Genomic DNA, 14,205 nt, shown 5'->3' on the forward strand with positions numbered 1-14,205 from the left:
TCTATGATTGAGTCCCTATTTCATTAATCTCATAAGTGAAGATGCACAGTGCAGCTGACACAATGAACTGTCTCATCAGTGGTGGTGTCACAATATTCCATTGATCAACCATTTTGCACTTAATTGCATCACTTTAAAAATGGTTTTGCAAATGTATTAGAGCTCAGTATTATTTGGTGCATTTTGAAGAGTAACACAGAAGTAAATGCTACCTTTAAGCTGATTCATTATTCAGGATTAGATACGAGAAATTGGACACCAATTGGGTATTAACATCTAAATTTTAGACATCTACAGTTTTTTTTTTATCTCTCTCTACTTCTTCTTTTACTTTTTAAGTAAAACACAGCATCACTCTGACACATCAACAAAGTTGAAAGCAATTGACCCGGTCCATTCACCAATAATCTTTGCCAAGAGTTACAAAACATGCTTCTCAAGTAGCACATCTTTTTCACTGAATCCTGCACCTTCACTCTCCAGCATGTCTTGACAAAATCCCTCAGACTTAGATCAAAGAAGGATTGGATTGGAACACAGAAATAAGGTCAGTATTGATTTTCCAGAATGTTAGAGGGTAGCATCCAATACCAAGAAATTCTTGGACAATACCTACTGAAGTAACAGTTTGTTGCAAGATATACTCCTTGATGTGTTACACTCTAAAATAGCTTAAATTAAGAATTAATAAGTTAAGAATCTAAAATCCCACCATTTTGATGCTAGAACATAAAAGACAGACAAGTAAACACACTACAGTGTGGTTGCAGCATCTATTTTTAAGGGAGGATCACTTTTATCTCAATATACCGCCCCACTTTTTCTAAATTGTTGAACTTACCGAGCCTTTTTTTTTTATTTCTAAAATCATGCCTGATATTTTTTAGAATCTATACTGAATTGGCTAATTAGAATGCCCTCCTTTCCCCACAGTGCTTTGTAAATATATCTTCAGATCAAATTATCATTAATCAAGTTTCCTCAGAAAAGAAAAACACATCAAAATGCCTGCCAAGGGGGACTCTCTGCAAGCTGCAAGTGCTAATCCTCATTTTTATTTTTCCTATGAACTCTGAGAGTAATTATCAGACTTCAGCATTCTGAATTCAGCGCTTACCCAAATCTAATCCATCTGACTAAGGTTAATACACTGTGAGGGTGAAGTGATTAACTGTAAAATCTTGTGTAGTGGGTAGCATTACAGTCACATTGCATGAATGTTTATAATTCTCATACCTGAACTGAACTAAGGCAGAAGAATCACAAATCACATTGCCTAATTTTTAATGGAACAAAGGAGGCTTGGTCATGCCTGCGACACAACTGTACCTGCAAATACAGTGAGATGAACGTCTGCGCTCTCGAATTTCACGGTTTAGTTTCATACGGCGAAACAGAGCTGAGCCCCCATGTCTGCGTGATTGATCCTCTGGTGATATAGGTGAGGTGAGCGAGGGGGCAGGAGGTGGACCCTCAGTGCTCTCCCACAATTTCAGCTGTCGTGTCAGCTTCTTCTGACTCATTGCTACCAGCTCTGGGCCTTCTGGAGGTGACCAGCGAAAGAAAACTCCCCCAGCCTCCACTTACAACTGGCTGTCTCACTCTGTATTACTGCTCCTCTCCCACGCAGTCCGTCTCATCCACTTTTTGCTGCGTACACACGTCTCAGGCAGACACAGCCACAGCACCAGCTGTACGTGCTGCAAACTGTCCTCAATCTAGCAAGATCTAGTAACAGTTCCTGACACCCTCCCCCTCCTCCAGTCCTGCTCTCCCATGTATCTTATGCCAGAAGAGGCAAAGTTCAGCAACATGCATATCCTCTTGTGTGATCCTGAGACTCTGGATGCTAAAACTGCAATTGCCACTGCAGTTTGTTCCCTGGGTTGTCTCCTTAATCCTTGCTTGTGCAGGTTGTTTAAGGTTTGTCTGTTACTCAGTGCTGACAGCTTCTTCAAGGAGAGTTTCTGATATTTCAGCACAGCAGCTCAGAGGGACTCCCGCTGCTGTGTCAGGGACGGGCCTGCCCAAACCAAACCTCTGCCCCCATCTGGTCTCCAGTTTCCTGCAGCTCTCACGTCACAACTCTCAAAACCCCGATGCTGCAAAAGCAAACTGTGATAATCCTTGTTAATTAGCCTAACCAGCCAGCCTTTTACCCTCTTGTAAATGTTAGTTCGTCTCCCCCTTGCTTTCCTATCAAAAGTATGTGCTCATACTATCCTTATCTCACTGCTGACAGTTCCTCTGCAGCAACAGGAAGGCTGATCAGTGAGAGAAACAGACCACAGGCGCCAGAACAGAGCAACATGCAGAGCCTCTGTAACTAGGATTTGAAGAGCAAATACAAACAACCCAGAAAGAGGGGGAGAAAAACTGGGGGAAAAGTCAGAGGAAAACAGGTTGATTCATACCCCTCTGTAAATGTTTACATTTTCCACTAAAGAGTGTGCAAAGTTTGCAACCAAAACATTTTGTATTTTGACATCAACAGCCTTGTTCACCAACAGCATTTAGTTTGGCCTTTAGAAATGATCAGACACGGTTCTACCTTAATATTCTCAATGAGCAGCAATTAGACCATGAAATAGCTTTCAAAGAGTGGCATTAGGCCAACCACAAGTGATTCAGTGATGGCTTCGTAGATATAGATAAAGCAGGAACTGTTTTACACATATGTTGTTTCTCATACAATACATATGCCGGCACGCTACTGTCAAATCAAGATGGAGAACTATTGTGCTGCAGAGTTAATGAAAACTAAGTTGGAGACATTGAACCACTGTATGGGTCAAATTTTCTGCCAGGGCATTCATTTCTTTCAAAACAGCACACATTGATTAATAGTTTTGCAACTACTTGATTAACCCTGAGATTACCAAAATGGCATTTTGAAACAACACAGTGAGAAGTTAAGCAATTTCCTTTGAGAACAGAAGAAAAGCTGCAATTTGTCAAATTGTTGTGCAAGAAAGTTCTCTGTAATAGTTGCAAAGTTCACTGTTTAGCTTTACCCCAGCAATCAATGACACTGGAGAGTGATATTCATAATGTGTAAACAACACTATTAAAGTTGTGTTTTCATAAACTGAATATGTTTGTTGCAATTTAACAATGATCACAAAACATTTCCTTCAACAGCATTAGAAATGAGATATTTTCCTGAATAATGACATTTAGAAATACACTTCAGAACAATGTCAGATTCCAGGCCAATGTTTGAGATGCGTGTTAAAAATTTTAACTTATATGTCAGCCAGTTAATATAAACTTTTACAGCAGTATTGACTCTTTATTAAATGTCATCACCCTTTCTGACACATCTGAGTGGAAAACTCCACCCAAACATTTTCTGTTTTTGGTAGCAGATCTAACCTTTTCTCAATGTTTGTAATACAGATTGGATTTTATAAACTCTGCGTATGTTTTTCAGCTCCGTGTGTCTGTATACACTCTGTACAAACCAGATGGGAGCACAAATGCGATGTCTTGTGAGAAGTAACTGTTTTTCCCTCAGCATTTTTCTGCAATAGCAGCCAGCAAAAGAAAAAAGACAAAAAAGAAAGGAAAAAAACGACTGCATGAATTCCACCTTTCAGCAGGCAGCTTAAAGCATGAGCACAGCAAAGAACACAGTGAAGATAAGATGCCTTGTCAAGCTGTTTCTCCTCTCCTCTTGCCTTCCACATTCAGTAGTTTACCCTTTCTTCTGTGTCTGTCTTTTTTCCCTCCCTTCTCCTCCTGGTAGAAAGAAACTAGCGTTTGCTTATGATGCACTGGGGATCGATGGTGGAACTCATCTTGGAAAGTCACTCATGAAAAGACCTTACATAGAGCCTGTTTGAACAGTGTCTTTCAAAGACAGGCAGTGGAAAAAAATGCCAGGCATTCTGATTCACTGACAGTTACTATTGTAATCTCAGGAGAGCTGATGAAGAGACAATTATTGCATCTCCTAATAAATACAGAGCCCCTGCTCAATAATAGCTGGTGAAACCTCTCAAAGTGACTCATGCACACCCCTTTATGCACACACATACCCCCACACTCAGGCAAAAAAACCACACACATACCAGTGTTTCTGATAGGTGCTCACACAGTTAAGCGTTAACTTTTAAAGCGTTTTTTTTAAGTCAATATTACAAAAGGCAAAGTAGATGCATGTACACACAAACGCACACAAAGAAACGCACACTGTACACAGGGGGTGATTATTGGCTGAGCTGTGGGCAGCCCTCTCAGTTCCATTATGTGAAAGCAGAGTCCCTGGAGTGTATCGCTGCGGACAATGACACAATGATCAGAGGTTTCACAGGGACTGGGATTTGTGCTGATAGGGTGACTCCCTCTCGTAGAAGATAACAAACCAACTCTGTAAGGATGAAAAGGAGCACATTAAAGCTGCTGTTTCTCATGTTGCCATGCTACCTGAACTTCATCACTGACGCACACCAGAGACAGCCTCATGATAATGGATAATACGAGTCGTTTTGCATGACTGAGAGATGTGGTCGCTGACTTGGAAAATGCAAAGCTCATATATCACATGTGCGGTAACCCTATAACATCATGTTGAATTGTTTTTTGCTTGAGCAATCAGGTAACACAGGTATTATTCAGTTTGATTGTTAAATTAGCACCGTGCATTTTCTCACACAGTCCTCATATGCAGAATAAGCTGGGCAAATTGGACGTTGCTGCAGCACCGCTTCATTTAGTCACCACTCTGCACACATTTCTGCAACAAAAGACGGAGCCTGATTTCATGTCATTAATACAGCAGGCTTCAAAGAGCTTTTTGAGCCCTGAGTCAATACAGTGATTAGTTTAATTAAACCATTAAGTCTATATGAGAGTGTAGGGTAGATTTATATACATCGCCTCCACTGACCCTCTCTTGCCATTGATTATTCATTAACAACCATCACGAGGAAGCCCCTGACTGGGGGCAGGCTGCTGCCAGATCAGCGTTTTCCCAGCAGTCTGTTGGTGTCAGCCCTTCTTTCTCTCCACCACACTGTGCACTGCTGGTAATCAGGTCCCTGTAAGGGGATGAGCCAACCTTCATTCATTTAAGCTACTCTGAAAAGAAATGAAGCCTCTTTCCCACCACACCTTTTTTTCTTCATCCCTCTTAGTTCACTAAGTTAATGATTAACCTGCCCAGGTCCATTTCGATCTTTCCCCATGACACAGACGCACACACACACAATCCATACTCTAAGCCTCAGTGGAGAGTGACAGTTATTTGCTGCCCCCGCTTCCTACTCTGCCAAGCAAGCACAGATGCTTATTTCCACATGCAATTTCAGCCCCCACCCACCCATGAGCTGTGCCTCACCCAAGCATTTAGCACCTGGCTGATTGCTACCAGTGTGGGGGTGGCAGTGAGGGCAGTTGAAGGGAAGAGGAGGGAGGACTTGCAAATTGGGAAAGTGTGCTACTTTTATAGGCTGACCATATAATCACAGCTGTACTCTGTTGCTGTCGTTGATTCATCTGCACATCTATCGAGCACATTAGGGGGTTTTATTGTGAGGCAATCTCAACTGGGGCATGCTTTTAGGGCAGCATGCCAATAACTGACACATCTCAAATGACATGTCCAGAGCAGACTTGTCATCACCACTTGCCTCAGCTTGGCCTTTGTGCTTCTTAGGCAAACACAAGGAAAAGAGGCCCGTTCATGCCTGCTAACATTTTAATGTCGACATTTACAGTACGATGCGCAAGAAGCAGAAGCTTTGAGGGGAAATGTTGGCGCCACGCCATATTAGAAAAGAGAGGGTATCTAACCACTAGTGTCACAGATACTGGATGAACATATTAAGTTGACATACAACAAGAGAAGAAAAAGAGGGAGTATGCAAGTAAACAGTTGGACAGAGCTTTGGGAAGAATGATAATGAGATGAGAGCTAAATGGTCAGTAGATATTAAAATTTTAAAAAACTTACAGGAACAGAGTTATCTCTAACCACAACCTCAAAAAAAGAATTTTAATTGTAACCACAACAGATGATAATAATCATGAATTCAAGCATAATGACTTATTTTGACTTGGTGAATATCTTGTTAAACTCATCAAATGATGTGCGTTAAGAAATATTACCATCCAATTATACTTTCCAGCATGCATTACGCCTGAGTTAAAGCTCTCCAGAAAGCCTCCTTTATCCAGTTTGAAAGAAGCTGCAGTCTCAGATGAGTCACAGATATAAATGAAAACAGTGCTAACCCTGATGAAAATTCAAATCCACTTCAGCCCCTACCCCCCCCCCCCCCCTCACTTTGTAAGTCAGCAGAGCAGGCGTGTGGTCCACATTTTCCTGCTGAAACTGGAATGAATGTGGCTGTGCACTATACAAGAAGAGCCATGCTCATTGCAGAAAATTATAACCAAAAGTCAATTACAGCAGTGTAACGAGTTAATGTTTTTACAATGTTGTGGCCCTGATGTCCTTCAGCCCTACATGTCTGCTGCCCTCCCCTGAGTGTCCCCAGCTGTCCGCTCCATTCATAACCTCTTTCACCCATCCAGCTCTCCACTGTGCTGCGGTCAGATCATAGAGCCAGAGATTACAGCAGATTATCCTGCCCATGGGATAGCCAACGCTACTTTGGCTGGCCAAAGACAGAGCCAGACGCAGCCTGTGAAAGTGCAAAACACATGCCTTTCAGGAAGACCCCGAGGGATTGGCTGCCATCACACACCTGGCAAATGCCATGGGAAGGGGATTTATTTTATGTGTTACACTAGACAGGGTTATCAGCTTTCATTCTGCACAGCAACGGGCCCTCCACAATGTGAAAGGACATCCACAGTCAGCCCTTTTAATCTATTAACGCATTGCACAAAATAAATTCCACCAGGATTTCAGGTGTTTCACACACCTAGCTCTTAGAACCCTGTTTTCATTTAAACAAGGAATTTTGGTTCTGCTGCTTGGTGAGTGAGGGCTTGCCTTACACTTTATATTCCTCAAAACCCACCAGAGGCATCCGTCACTTCACATCAGTAGATTTCTGAACTCCTGGAAGCTCTTAGGAGTCCTGAGACATTCTGTCACTGCCTGCTTCATAGGCTGCCCGTCTTTCAGCTCTATTCAGTTGCAACTTTCTGACATGACCCCTCTATACAACCTATAGCTGAAGAATATCAAAATGTAAAATCAAACTTACAGTGAAATGCGCAAATATTAATACCCCCCTTTTTTGTTATGTTGAATGTGTACTTCATGCACATATTAAATTTGATTTGAAGCAATTGCAGTGAGATTACATTTCTGCGTCTACTTCAGTATCAACAACGATAAATTGTGGAGGAGCTGACCTCTCTATTGTACAGTCTTAAAATCTTAAAATATCCCTTGTTACAGAGCTATAAATTTATATTTACATTTATAATTTAGGTGTAATTCCTCCTTCAGCCAAGCCTGTACTGTAGCCATCCTCTCTTCTTGATTGCCTTCAGTGTATCATCAAGAAGAAAAACACATTAGACATTTAGACTGAGGTTAGATTAATTACTCGACCAGCCAGTACTATTCAATTACTTTGATATGTAAATCATACCCTGCTTTTTAAAGATTATTTTCCTGCTGTATTTTCCTAAAATCAACACATTTTCATGAAGTGTTCAACCAGGAGTCGCTCAAATACCCTAAAAGTTGGCACTAAAAAATATTCAGTCCCTGTTCTCCCTGCTTTTCTTATTCTCTCTCTTTTCTCACTCTGGAGCTGCATACAAGATGATTCATTTCAGTTGAGTTATGTACAACCATCACCAGCAGAAACACTTTTATTCTCCTGATTCCTCCTCTCCATCTCATTCAGCCATTTTCTATCTACACAGAGATGCGTACCCTTCTATATGTAAATCCTCCCCTGCGATCCTAGAGGTTGTTGCATGTGGAAAGTAAGAATTTTAGAATCGTTATTCCCAAACCTCAAATCTCTAAATATGAGAAACCAGTGGAACAGTTAATGTAATGAGCATTGTTCCTTTAAAGTATCTTCTTGGTTTATGCTGCAGATGCTACACTGTATTTCTTTTCCTCTGTGCTGTTGTGGAGACTGGGGGGGATGGATCAGCTGACACAGAGAACCATCCATAGAAATGACAGATGGAGAGATGTGTTCAATTGGTTTTCTGTTTAGTTTCTTGCTTCTCACTTCAAGATAAATTAGGAAATGAGAGACAAACTCCTTGACGGGAAAGAAACTGATCTGAAGCCGTGAGAGCAATAGTATGATATTGATTTGCTTTTGATGTTTAATCGAGTTTCTCAGAGAGGAAACTCAACCAGAGGAGGGTGTGATGGGAAGGAGCAATGGGAGTCGGAGAGATAAAAGCGGTATCTTTCTGAATTTTGACATAATGGAATAAATTTTAAATGCACTGACCAGCATTCCTAAAAAGCGAAGGGGTGCACTTAGAAAACCCAATCAGTGCACATTTCGGTGTAGAGATGATGAGAAAAGAGTACCAGGAAATGCAATAGAGTAGAGAATTGCAATAGCTAGGGCATCTCTACTATACCAACAAAATCCATAGAACTCTCTCCCCATGCTTTTGCCCCTCCACCATGCCCAACAAGCACACACAAGGGGTAGTATTTTTAGTACATCAACCGTAACTCTCTCACTGCATGCTGGGGCTGCTGGGCCTCTTTTATTTTAATCCAGACGGGAGAGAGATGAAGAAAGGAAGAGAAAGAGAGAAGTGTGAGTCATCCAGCACTACCTTTATGCCATTGTGGCCCTTTTTCTTTCCGCCATCTGTCTTTTTACTTAGTCTGATACTGTGTGCATGCATCTATCTATCTATCTATCTATCTATCTATCTATCTATCTATCTATCTATCTATCTATCTATCTATCTATCTATCTATCTATCTATCTATCTATCTATCTATCTATCTATCTATCTATCTATCTATCTATCTATCTATCTATCTATCTATCTATCTATCTATCTATCTATCTATCTATCTATCTATCTATCTATCTATCTATCTATCTATCTATCTATCTATCTATCTATCATATCTGAGTTTCATGAGCTACAAATCTCCATATCAGTTCTGTAATTTCACATTCTGTCATATTAAATTCAAGTTAGATATGAACTGCGGACTAATAAGCAGCCTTGGCATCCAATTCGTCATACATATTCCCCAGAACAAAGATGGTTGACTGCATATTATCCCAGAATGATAGCTAATCAGTGATAAAATGTGATGCAAAAACAAATGCAGGCCATGGTGCAACAGAGTGCGAAAGTGTTCAAGGTCGATTTGTGAAATGGTCCATGTAACATTGTGCCCTGAACTGTATTTTCATGCATTCGTGGTTTGGCTTAGTGAAAGTGAGCTTGTCAGTTAATTGATTCCTGCTTTTTCCTATTTTTTTTATTTATCTTTTTTTTTTTGCACATGTCCAATGCTGTGGATTGCTATGAATAGTTTAAAAAATACAATCAAAAGAAGTCAAACCTCTCACTTTTAGAAGCATTTGTCATCTAGCCTTTGCAGAGACAAGCCAAAAGCACAACACCGGCATGTTGACGCGCAAGCAAGTTAGCTTTTAGCATCTCCAATATTTGTCTTTCTTTCAGCTCTGTTGTGTTCTCTACTGACCCTTGGGGGAATTATTGGATTCCTAAGCTGCTAAGTGCTCCACTTTGTTCACTATTTAGCTTTGTCTCTTGGCAGTTAAGTGCTGGGAAGGTCATGTATAATCTGAGGGCTTTTAAATTAAACCAGGATAATAAAATTTGGTGCAAGAACTGAAAAATACTGAGCTGTAAAATGTCATGACACCCTTTTGGCCTGAGGGGATTTGTAGTTGACGGTGATAATTTCTTTGTAATGTGACAGCTGTCATTGTCATTATATATATTTTGTCTTTTTCTTTTAATAAAAGCAATAAGAATCTGCAGATATGCTAGAAGCTGTGTCACACTGCGGAGTTCTTTAAATTAAACATGAATGTCACAACGTATCATGTTCTTAATCCTCTTCTTTAAAAAAAAACTGACCATGCTAGCATGTAAAGTTAATGAAGTAGGCTATAGTTTACATAGTATAAGATGTCATATTTTTGCAGGTATTTGGTGAAAAATGTTTTTGGCCAAGCTGAAATTCTAAACTCACAGGTGATGTTTTAATGTTGAGGAATCCTACTTACAAAAAGTCATGTCAAATTTCAATTTATTTTCAAGATATTTCACTTTTAACCTCAAGTACAGCAAATTACTGGTTAAGAATAAAAAATGTTGAGTTGGGCAAACTAGATTGTTCAGCTCTAACTACAGTTTGTATTCTGGAATACTCTCTAGCACAGTGACACTATAGAGAATGTAGGTGTTCAGTGCTCCAAATGAAACCGTGATATAAGTCATTTGTTCATATCATTCAATGCGGGTAATAACCCCCCGCCCGCTACAAGCAGCTCAAGACAAATACGACTAAAATGAGTATTTCCACATCAGCAAAGATGTCAATCTCAAGTGCTTCATTTAAGAAGCCACAAAGTCCCCAAAGAGAGGAAGAAGGGGGAGCAGATGGAGCAGCTAAGTGCTGCGCTTTCAACAACGAACCTTTGTGTGGTGTCAAATTGAGATCAATATCCATTAAAACCAGACAACATTTTACTAAAACACTTTAGTCACTTCCTTGTTGGGTTTTGACAATAAAGTTACTTAGTTAGGGTTAGAAAACTATGATAGTTCAGGCTAAAATACATACTTTTTACAAAACGACCATCATATTTTTGGAAGACATTTTGCCAGTTCCCTTGGTTACATAGAAAAACAACATGTTTCGACAAAATGTTGTCAGTCTCTTTTGGCTTTAAAAAAATGCTACCACTTGGTTAGGCTTAGGAAGCAAATCCACTTTGGAACTGTAAGAATACAATAACTGTACCATCATGAATGCTACAGTTACCCTTCACATGCAGTTGCTGTCAGGACTTCTAGGGCTTGCATATTCTTTGAAGTAATTATCGACCATATCTCCCTACAGAACAAATGCTACATGAGCATGTTTTTGAGTCTTTTGCAGTCGTTTTCATTGAAATAAATTAAAAGACACACTCAAAAAAAACCTTTCATTTTAGGAATGCTGTCATTTATCTGAAGAGCATGTGTAACTTTCCTCCTGGGGCCAGATGCATAAAGCTATGTGTAGTTTCATAACTGTGTATGCAGACAATGTCAGAAATTTGTCCATGGATTATTTTCACAAGATTTTTAAACCATGTGTAAATGTGGTTTACAGACCTATATTATAATGTAATTATATGATAGTATGATAGTATACCAACCTGTTTTCCACACCCATTTTTTGCCATGAATCAATGTAGATACTCCTAATTAATCATTTTAAACATGGCTTGCACCACAACTAAACAGACATGATAGTGAAGTCATCAGCAAAGACAAAGCACTCTTTTACCCAGAGACTGATCATCCTTCTATTATTTCTCTTTAGCCAAGAGCAGGTGAAGGCAACAGATCCAAAAGGAAAACCCAGACATCTCTCTCCCTTGCAACATTCTCCAGCTCCTTGTGGGGGATCCTAAGGTGTTCCCAGGGGGGATATATAATCCCTCAAGCTTTTTCTGGATGGTAAATGGTAAATGGACTTGTACTTGTATAGCGCTTTTCTAGTCTAACTGACCACTCAAAGCGCTTAACCCCACTCACACACACTCATACAGCACGTCTTAACATACACATAACTACATGCTTTCTAATCATTCACACACATTCATACCCCCCATGATACACTGGGGTGTCTTGCCCAAGGACGCTTCGACATGTATCCTGGGGAAGCCAGAGTGGGCGACTGCTCTTCCTCCTGAGCTACAGCCGCCCTGTCCTCCCAGTCCCCCAGTCCTCCCATCTCAGTTGATTCCTTTTGATGTGGAGAGCAGCGGTTCTACTCCAGGCTCGCTCCAGATGGCCAAGTTCTTCACCCCTATTTCTAGTCTAGGTCCAAACACCCTCAACCACTTATAATTTAGAAGGGTCCATTTTTTTAGAAGATAAAATATCAGCTCTAAGAAAGTTTTTTAAACTCTGACTTATTGTGTATTCAATGGTCACACATGTACACTGAGTTCATTTTAACTCACACTCATTCTAAAGGCCAGAATGTTCTGTGTGGAGGTGCTTGAGGAAATGTCAAAAGGATCACAAAAGTAAATGGGATTTATCCTCTGGAGAACATGGATGTCTTAACAAAATTTCACAACAATCCATCAACAAGATAAAGTAAACCTACTGAAAGACAGCCATAGCAATGCTACTGGCATGCCAAATATATTAAAGAGCACACCTTACGCTCTTTTCCAAGTAAATTATATTATTCTGGGGATGTACGAGAATAGGCTCACAAGCTTTAAAGTGTTAAAATTAATTTTCTAATACTGTACATTGCTGTTGTTGTATTGTTACCTTACCATGAATTTATATTTCTAAGAAGTATACATTTGAAAGATTAGGACAATTAGACAAAATGTGCTCCATTCTACTGCTATGATTATCATAATTATAGGCATTACTTAGGACAATCATTTCAGTGAAAGAACAATAAGAAAACGAACATGATTATCCTAGATAGCAGTGAGATATCATTAAAGAGGAGAAGGCAGACTTTCAGCGGGAATTAATTTGTGGTGAAACTGCCTCAGGGCCATTGCCTTACAGCAGGGCTTGTCTGATGAGTCAATCTGTCACTTTAATGTCTCACTCATGTTTCACGTTCCACTTTTTTTATTTAATTTAATTTTTTTAGCACTAACATTTTACACTTGTTTACCTTGTTCACACTTGTCTTTTCATTACATCATATCAATAAAGCAGTTTGAACTTTCACCATGTCTGATTTTAATCTTTATACTGTCACACTATAGCTGCAAGACCTGAACAAAAGTTCTGTCCACTTTTCACTCTATCTAAATTATCTAAATCAGGTAAGTTGCAGCTGTGAAATAAAGTAAAATCCAAAAGACGACCAGGCTGTCACAGATGGAGGTTTTCAGTTGTGCAAATGGTGCTGATAACTACTTTGAAATGCAAAAAAGCTTGTTAACTGCTGTCTTTCTTCATCCTCACTTTCATTTCTCTTTGCCATACATTGATTAATGCATGATGGTGCTATGTTTGCCGCTACTGGAAACAAGAGCTGGATATGAGTAACACGGCATATTTACCAAGGGAGAATCAAGTGAACCTGGTGAGCCAAGTGCTCCCTAACTGATGACAAAATGATGGAGGTAGAAGCTGTGATTCGGTAATGAAGCCTGACTGTTTTGGTAGGAACACAGTCTAGCAGACTGTTTGAAAATGTCAGTGTTGGGGAGTATGGGTTGTGAGAAGCGACAGTATGTCCAAACAGAATGGATGTCTCTCACTCTGCATGTCCCTAGACACTTTCCTCTCACAAACACGATCACACAAGCACATGTTCACACGCAGACAGCCACAATAACTGTGCCAGTGTGGCTCACAATCTGCCCTTCACAAATCAGAATTCAACAAAAGCGTTGCACAAGCATTGTTCACTGTGGTTTACTATTGTTTTTCCAGTGGCAGCAACAGACATAAGAACTGCTGGAAAGTCAGAAAGCGAAAAGGGAGATTTAATTTCAAATCAGTGGTGGAAGCTTCGTGATGGTACGATGATGATGAACACATCTTTAGTAGATGCACTATGCCTTGCAGGATGCAAAATGAGGACATTACACACATACTCGCACATTATGTGTCACTTGGACTGTTTCTGCCTTCCTATACACAGTCTCTCGCAAACACAACATACTGATGCTTAAGCAAATGATTCTTCCAAGGACTCAGTCTAGCACGCAGTAGCAGCCACACTCAATATCTTCCTTATACATATTGAAAGATAGAATGGAAACTGAAATAAAGCTCAATAAAACAGTGCGAGCTAACGCTGGTTTGGTTTAATCTCATTACACTGAGAGCCCGGGGCTTCTCTCCTCCTATTTATAGCACACTGAGAGAGAGAGGGAGGCTGATGTTCATGTACACAACATCATTGGATTGTGCAACTGTGGCCATGAGTGGCAAAGGACATGACCAATCGCAGACAGGTCTTGCGTCAAATTTGATGTGACAAAATACACAATTGTCAGTCATCTGTGAAGACAGCCGGCGTCATTCTTTATCCTC

At 40.1% G+C, this 14,205-nt stretch overlaps 1 protein-coding gene across 2 annotated transcripts in view; it reads right to left on the reverse strand.

Annotated features, from left to right (window-relative positions):
• Window positions 1-14,205, reverse strand: part of pde4a (phosphodiesterase 4A, cAMP-specific) — a 38,009-nt gene that overhangs the window by 14,328 nt on the left and 9,476 nt on the right. Inside the window, exon 1 of one of the 2 annotated variants that reach the window (XM_072369064.1) lies at window positions 1,330-2,355. The exons of the other annotated variant lie outside the window; for it this stretch is intronic. Within the exon in view, the coding sequence (XP_072225165.1) occupies window positions 1,330-1,523 (194 nt within the window). The 5' untranslated portion in view covers window positions 1,524-2,355. Of the gene's footprint in view, window positions 1-1,329; window positions 2,356-14,205 lie in introns of those variants that run through there. 2 annotated transcript variants of the gene reach the window in all.

Source organism: Leuresthes tenuis, unplaced genomic scaffold (genome assembly GCF_036924035.1).
Source record: "Leuresthes tenuis unplaced genomic scaffold, fLeuTen1.0.hap1 SCAF_17, whole genome shotgun sequence".
NCBI lineage: Eukaryota > Metazoa > Chordata > Actinopteri > Atheriniformes > Atherinopsidae > Leuresthes > Leuresthes tenuis.